At 42.6% G+C, this 7,877-nt stretch overlaps 1 protein-coding gene across 1 annotated transcript; it reads left to right on the top strand.

Annotated features, from left to right (window-relative positions):
* Positions 1–3,437: 3,437 nt before the first annotated feature.
* On the top strand, positions 3,438–7,877 carry LAMTOR5 (late endosomal/lysosomal adaptor, MAPK and MTOR activator 5). Its single transcript, XM_008573245.1, is given in 5 exon segments — positions 3,438–3,637; positions 3,639–3,721; positions 4,602–4,663; positions 6,548–6,665; positions 7,479–7,877. Coding segments are annotated over 5 exon segments (438 nt in total). The 5' UTR covers positions 3,438–3,523; the 3' UTR covers positions 7,540–7,877.

The following is a 7,877-nucleotide window of genomic DNA, read 5'->3' on the forward strand; positions in this document are numbered from 1 at the left end:
TCTACCAGCTCAGTAGACTTGTGGATCCCTTCCTTCACCCCAGAACTTCCATCTGAGCAATGTTTTCTGTGGCCTTGGTGCCCCCTGGTGGCATGTGAGGGATCATTCCACTGTGACCCTAAGCATTTGAATAGTGACCCTCCACCCAGTGCAGACAGCCCTCTGCACCCAGAGAAAGCTAGACCCTATACCAGAGCTGCCCTTCTTTTGGGGGGGGGGGGAGGGCGGCTGGCCAGTACAAGGATCGAACCCTGGACCTTGGTGTTATCAGTACCATGCTCTAACCAACTAAGCTAACCAGCCAGTCCCTGAACTGCACTTCTTAAATGGACGCCCCTCAGGAGGTTTCTGCTTCTGATGGGTCAGGGAAGAGGGGTTAGGGTCTCTTGGGCCAACAGCAGTTAGATGATGTGTAAGGTCTAGGTTCCCCTCCCTGCTTTTCATCTCCCACTTCCCAGTCGGGACATGTGGGCATGGGCATTCTTTGTTGGACTCTCCTGGATTTTCATTTTCCAAGAGCTTATTTATGGAAGAAGGGAAAAAGAGGATAAGGGTGGTTAAAGTGCAGGATCTAAAGGTTCTTTACATTACATAGAGTCCTTTTCCCAAAAGACACTATCAAGACTCTTCAATGAATATTTGATGTATTCCTATGTGCTGTGGTGCTCAGGATGAACACACGGAAAAGACCCTCTCCCTGTCTTTCAAAAGTAAGCATATAAAAAATTACAATACAATGAGGCAAGTGCTCTAATATGTGTCCTGGGACTTCTCCTGTCACCCCAGAAATGGTTACCAGCCCTCAAAACTAACAATAAATCATCAAACATCCCCCAAACTAAAGAAAGTAAAAAACAGTTAGGGGTCAGACACCTCTTCCAACCACTATCCCAGCCCCCAGCGCCTGCCCCTTCCTCTGCCTGCCTGCACAGGGCAGCAGAGCAGAGACAAAGGGCTGGTATGGAATAGCCTGCCCTCTCACCTTCTGTGTGGCATGGATTTGTGGGCCTGTTATCACCTTCTTCCTACTCTTGTTTTCCATTCAGAAGCCTTCCTTATAGTCTAACAACATCTTTTCTAAGAATCCTTTCATCATCTGGCTTTGAAATAATCTGAGATACCCTGGAGCTACGTTGGCCAATACCGTAGCTACTAGCCACGAATGGCTATTGAGCACTGAATTGAAATGTGCTGTAAGTGTAAAATATACACTGAATTCTGACAACTTAGTATGGGAGAAAAAAAATGTAAAAAATCTCATTAGCATTTTTTATCAATTACATGTTGAAATGATATTTTGGTTTTATGTTTGGATAAATAAAATTTTATTTAAATTAATTTCACCAGTTTTAGTTTTTATTGTGGACACCAGATCACTTAAAATTGCAGATGTGTGGGCCGGCCCGGTGGCGCACTGCTACAGTGCGCCGCTTGGGAGCGCGGTGGCGCTACCGCCGAGGGTTCGGATCCCACAGACCGGCCACTCACTGGCTGAGCGAGGTGCGGGTGCAACACCGAGGGTTGCGATCCCGTTGCTGGTCCCGATCCGGTACGGGCGTGACACTGAGGGTTGCGATCCGTTGCCGGTCACGAAAAAAGACAAAAAGGAAAAAAAAAAAATTGCAGATGTGTGGGCCGGCCCGGTGGCGCACTGCTACAGTGCGCCGCTTGGGAGCGCGGTGGCGCTACCGCCGAGGGTTCGGATCCCACAGACCGGCCACTCACTGGCTGAGCGAGGTGCGGGTGCAACACCGAGGGTTGCGATCCCGTTGCTGGTCCCGATCCGGTACGGGCGTGACACTGAGGGTTGCGATCCGTTGCCGGTCACGAAAAAAGACAAAAAGGAAAAAAAAAAAATTGCAGATGTGGCTCACATATTTGTTTGGACAGTGCTGTGGAGGACTGAAAACCAGAGCTGAAAAGCCCTAGCCCAGCAAAGTTGTACAGCGCATGGGACCACAAGGGGGCGGTACTGCAGCGCCGAGTTTCCTCGGGCACGCGGGCAGGAAGCAGGCTGGCTCCCGGGACAATTGGCACAAACTGTGCTTCAGTACTTATGTTTTCTAATACTATCTTTTAAGGGCAATTTTAAACTGCTTTTTCTAAAATTTATATGGCCCATATTGTGTTACCCCTCACATAATAAATAATTTTTCTAGAGCAGGAGTCCAAAATCCCTGAATTACAATATTCGAACTGGAATTTTAAGGCTGCTGCAAGCTTCACTAAGACAGCGAGGGAATGAAGAGAGAGTGAATTCAAGTCCAGAGAGCCTCGGAGCTGGGCCCCAGATCTGAAAGCAGACTAAGTAAAAGCTATAGGTGAGAAGGCTGGAGGAAACTTGGTACTGGGATTGATGCACAGGAGTGGGTAGAGGCTTATGGGGGAAAGGAGAGCCTGTCGATATACTCCCATTTTCATCAAAATGATACCAACCTGAGTGTAAGTTGGCATCATCTTTCTAGAGGTAAATTTTTAAGTGTATATCAAAAGTCTTAACAATGACTGTATCCTTTGACCCAGTAATTCCATTTATAGTAACTTATCATAAGGAAAATTTTAAACTGCACAAATATTTAACTATATGAATATTCGCCCAGCAATGTAATAGTGCCCCCTACCCCAAACACTATAAGCAACCTAACTTTACATTAATAAGGGGTTAGTTAAATGAATTAAGGTATATGTATAACATGGAATATTTCACTATTACAAAGGATGTAAATGAATATTTAGTGACATGGAAAGACATTTATGCTAAATTCTGTGAAAAAAAGCCACCTATAGAATTGTATGTCCAGTATGTATGTCAATTTTGCTTAAGAAAAAAAAATGTGTACATTTGCAAAGACAGCTATCTGAAAGAATATTCTCCAAGGGATTAACAGTCATTTCTGCACAGTGGGACTACGGTGGTTTGTTTCCCTTATTTTTACCATTGCTTTTATAATTAAAATTTTAACGTTATTTTTAAGGAGTCCTACCTAGTATTCGTTACCAGTTAGGGCCACTTTCTTCCCCAAAACTTTCCTGAGTCATTGCCATAGGAAGTACCAATGTCTTCGTTAAAATTCCAACACCTTGCCAACACCCAGTTAGGAGTTGCAACCTTGTTCCATCTCGTCCTAAAATTTAGTCGCCTGTGTGTATGTCTTACCCCCACACGCCTGTGGGCCCTTTCCCAGCGGTCCTGTCTCTCTCTTCGTACCTGCCCTCCGCCTAGATCAGACCCCGCCGACCAGCCAGGTTATTGTAAAACTTAAGATCTGGCCCCTAAGGTTCGGAGTCTGTTGAACCGGAATCCAAAGGTTAAAAATCGCTGAGACAAAGTGCCAGGAGAGGAAATGCAAACAGAAGGAATAAAAGGGCCAGGCTAGGGAGCGAGGCACTGAGGACCCTTCTCCCGGACAGGGAATAATCCGCGTCGCTTGTATCCGCAGGGGAGCCGGGTGCGGGTCAGTTCGCCGGTCGCTTCGCGGGCAGTTCAACTCCTGGACGGGATTTGTGGGGCGGAAGCGCAGAGATGTTTTTTGGTAAAGAACGCGGATACTGCGCCGCGATGAATTGTGTCCCTTTGGCGGCTCCGTCCCGGTCCTCGCCCCGCTTGCATCATGTGACCCAGGCCTGTGGTGGGGGAAGGACGCGACGAGCTGCGGGAACCTGGGCCGGGTTACCTGGTGGGTAGAATGGAGGCGACCTTGGAGCAGCACTTGGAGGACACGTGAGTACTGCGGTCCTTTTCGGCCTGTCCCGAGGTCACGGTGGGGGAACTTGAGGACAAAGGCGAGGACTGCGAGTGCCGGCCGGGGCGTCTCAGGAACGCCGCGCGAAACCCGGGACACGGGATGAGCGAGTGAGCCCAGCCCCGGGGCCTCTGGGCGGGGCGGGTGACCCGGAATTAAAATCCCGCCGGGCCCCGCATATTCCGTCACACAGCGCGTCTCCCGGCCCAAGCAGGAGGCTAAAGATGTCTCATGCTGTTGAAATAATCTATAAAGTGAGGGCGGTTCTTCGGGAGTTTTAGAAAATGGGTTAATTTTTGAGAAGGATGTGCCGAGTCGAGCCCTGCAATGTGAACAAACACACCTGTATCTCCTATCAGTTACTTACTGCTTAAGGAGATAAAAATCATCCCTTAAATTTTTCGAATGAGTAGTATCTGTGTAAATTTCAAAATTGGAAAAGTATAGGAAGGCATATAGAGAGACACCTTCCTCCCACCAGTGTCCCTCAGCTTCTCACTTCCCCTCCGGGAGGCTACTTGTGTTACTTAGTTTTCTCAACAGTTGTTCTAAATGAGTTAGTATACTAAAGCGTGCATTTTTAACAAAAATGAAAAAATTCTAGATATTGCAATGTTTGCGGCCCTCCAGAGTTCAGCAGTACTTAACACAAGTTTTTCTCTCATCAGAGAGAAATTGGTCTAATTACTTAAATTAATTATAATTTTTCTCTGGGGTAGGCGATAATGAAAACAAAATGGAGAAACACTGATTTAAAGCACTTATTGCCTGGTACATAGAAAGCCTATATGTGTTAAAGTTCTTTAAATCCATTTTCTCACATCATCTGCTCCATCTCTTCTGTGTTCCTGGAATTAGAATGAAGAATCCATCCATCGTTGGAGTCCTGTGCACAGATTCACAAGGACTTAATCTGGGCTGTAAGTATCTCATACCAACCCTTTGGTAGTTTGCATGGCATCTGATGTTGACTTGGACCCTGGTGTGATACTGTTCTCTGGCTTTTATTTCCTGTTACCTTGCTTGCCACTTTCTGGATACTTTTGTGAGAGTAGAGATTATCTCTAAATAACAAGATTAGAAAATTGAAACTTTTCAGTTGATATTTATGAAGGTAGAAATGTTCCTTGCAGTTCTAGCACTAAACAGTTGTTTCTACTAAAATAGTATTTGAATCATTTTAAATTGGGTTTAGGAAGGACTTTAGATAATGACAGTTGTTACCATTTATTGAATGTATGCCATATGCTGGGACCACTAGGCTTTATATACATTATCTCTAATTTTCACAATACCCTGCAAGATGTTTGGTGCTGTTTTTTAATCCAATTACATTTAGCAATAAGTGAGTAGGCAGTGAAAGGGGGAATTTCAGAGTTGGACACACCTGGGTTTAACCATGTGGTCTTCCATTTGCTAGTAGTATGAACTTGGACCAAAAATAACCTTTCAGAGCCTCAGTTTTTTCACTGGGTTGTTGTTTAATAATGGTAGTAATTATAGAATCACATTTATTGAGCTCTTATTATGTGCCAGCAGGCATCATTCTGAGTGCTTTATATATATTAACTCATTTATTCCTCATAACAGACCTGTGCAGTAAAGAAGCCGAGGCACAGAGTTTAACTACTTGCCCAAGGTCATACAGCTAGTAAGTGGTTGAGTTAGAGTTCGTATCTGGCTCCAAAGCTTCTTCATCACAATACTATAAGATTATATAATATGTGTAAAACAATCAGCACAGAACCTAGACATAATGCTCAATAAATAGTAGCAATTGCAGATGAGGAAATAAATCCAGAAAAGTAAATAAATAAAGCAGTTAATGAATGTCAAAACTAGTACCTAAGACTTCTTACTCCTAATGCAGGAATTTTAAAGTGCTGAATTTTTGGTGAATGGATAACTGAAAGAGGTAATCTGTGTAACTCAACTATGTTTTACACACAAATAAGTCATTTGGGAGGAAAAAGGTAAGTTTTTTGAAGCACTTGCCAACTTCACTGATGGAAAGGCTGAAATTCGAGTGTGGAAATCTAAAACTAAATGAGCTCCTTTAAGAAAACTTCAAGGCCCGAAAGAGTGCACTGTGTCTGGCCAGTTAATGTTTTATATAATAATAATAATAAATCCATAGGTTCATGCCATAGTGGCATATCCGTTCCCTTAGTTTCAGGAATAGTTAAGCTTGTGTTGCTGCCTTTAAATACAGAAATATATTGTAAACTAAACTTAGCAACTACTTTTTGTACCTGGGATCCAGCTTTAGTTATTATATAAAAAATTAATGTTGGTAGAAAGACAGTTCCGTTGACCTTAGAAAACAGCCAGCCAGCTTATTCTAGCAGAAATAATTACTTACAGAATATTCACATGTGCTGTCAAGGTGATCTGAATTCCTGAGTAAAGACTTTTATATCCTTTGAGGTTGAGTTCAGTAAATCAGATTTCCCATGAGGAATGAATGTTTCAATGAGTCTCTTGCCCTTATTGACTCCAAAGTGAATTTGACTTTCAGATTGACTTGAATTACAGCTTCCTTTTATGCTTAGGAAGGTAATTAGAGATGGCGATGGGAATGATTTTGAAAACTGAGTGTCACTTATGGCTTTATTAAGAACTGTTGTCTGGCTTTCTCACTGATGTAACCAAGTGAGTATTAAGGAAAAATCATTGTCATGTCAGTACTTAACCTAAGAGACCATGAACTGAACGTTCTTTTTGTGACTAATTCAGTGAGAGATCCTACTATAGCTCTATACTAAGTTGTGGACAATCAGTTAACATGATATCCTATTTTCCAGGCCGTGGGACCCTATCAGATGAGCATGCTGGGGTGATATCTGTTCTAGCCCAGCAAGCAGCTAAGCTAACCTCTGACCCCACTGATATTCCTGTGGTATGTCTAGAATCAGATAATGGGTGAGTAGATGTCAGCAGATCCCTTCCTTTTTGTTTGGGAAAATCCCTGGGAAACTTGACTGGAGTCTGCCCTGGGTTTGTCAGTGATTCCCTATTCAAAATACTTTGGAGGTTTTTTACCCTTTGGACCACAGGAGCAGATAGACTGATCACTAAAGCTAATGTGCTTTCAGGCCACAATACATTTAGATGAAGAATTGTCATGAACTACCAAGTTCATTAAGAAAAAGAAAGTAATTGGGCCGAGCCCGTGGCGCACTCGGGAGAGTGCGGCACTGGGAGCGCAGCAGCGCTCCCGCCGCGGGTTCGGATCCTGTATAGGGATGACCGGTGCGCTCACTGGCTGAGTGCAGTGCAGCCGGTCTCAAAAAGGACAAAAAAAAAAAAAAGAAAAAGAAAGTAATAAATAGCACAAAGGAAGACTAATCAAAGAATAAAAACTAGTTCTAAAGTAATAAAAATACTAAAGCTATTCCAAGGGAGGGTCCTCAGAATAATATAAAGGGAAAAACTCAGAATACAAAACTATGCACAGTTTGATCCGTTTTGTAAAAAGAGAAAAAACATGTATATAGTGTACATGCAGATAAAACCAGGAAAATATTAATAGTGGTTGTCTATGAGTAGAAGAATTAAGGATTCATTTCATGTTTATATTTTATACTTTCCTATATTTCCCAAATGTTTTGTTGTGTTCATATAGTGCTTTTATACATGGAAAAATATTTTTGTATCCCAAACCAAACATCTTTAATCCTGCACTGAAGTCCCACTTGCAATATTTTACTGAATATTTTCCTCTTTGCCTTTCAGGAACATTATGATCCAGAAACATGATGGCATCACAGTGGCAGTGCACAAAATGGCCTCTTGACATCTCATATCAGTTCTCCAGCAGCCTGTCATAAGGACTCAATTCTACCTGTGTTAATTACCTTATAGAACTATTAAAGTTAGGCCATTCATTTAATGTGCATTGGGTACTTTTCTATTTTAGGGTCAGCTGCTTTTTAACAGTCTGTGGACTGACCTATCAAGATAAGTCAGTAAGGATCATCTTTTGAAGCAGCAGGTCCAGGTCACTTCATATATAGAATTTTGTTATGTTCGATAAATCTGTTTGGAAGAAAGCTTGGATCTTTTTTGGAGTCTTTAAACTCTTATCAAATGTTCATTTTTTTTCAATTAGTAAATTGTAATTTTTTCCAAAAA

Source organism: Galeopterus variegatus, unplaced genomic scaffold (assembly GCF_000696425.1).
Source record: "Galeopterus variegatus unplaced genomic scaffold, G_variegatus-3.0.2 Scaffold892, whole genome shotgun sequence".
Lineage (NCBI taxonomy): Eukaryota > Metazoa > Chordata > Mammalia > Dermoptera > Cynocephalidae > Galeopterus > Galeopterus variegatus.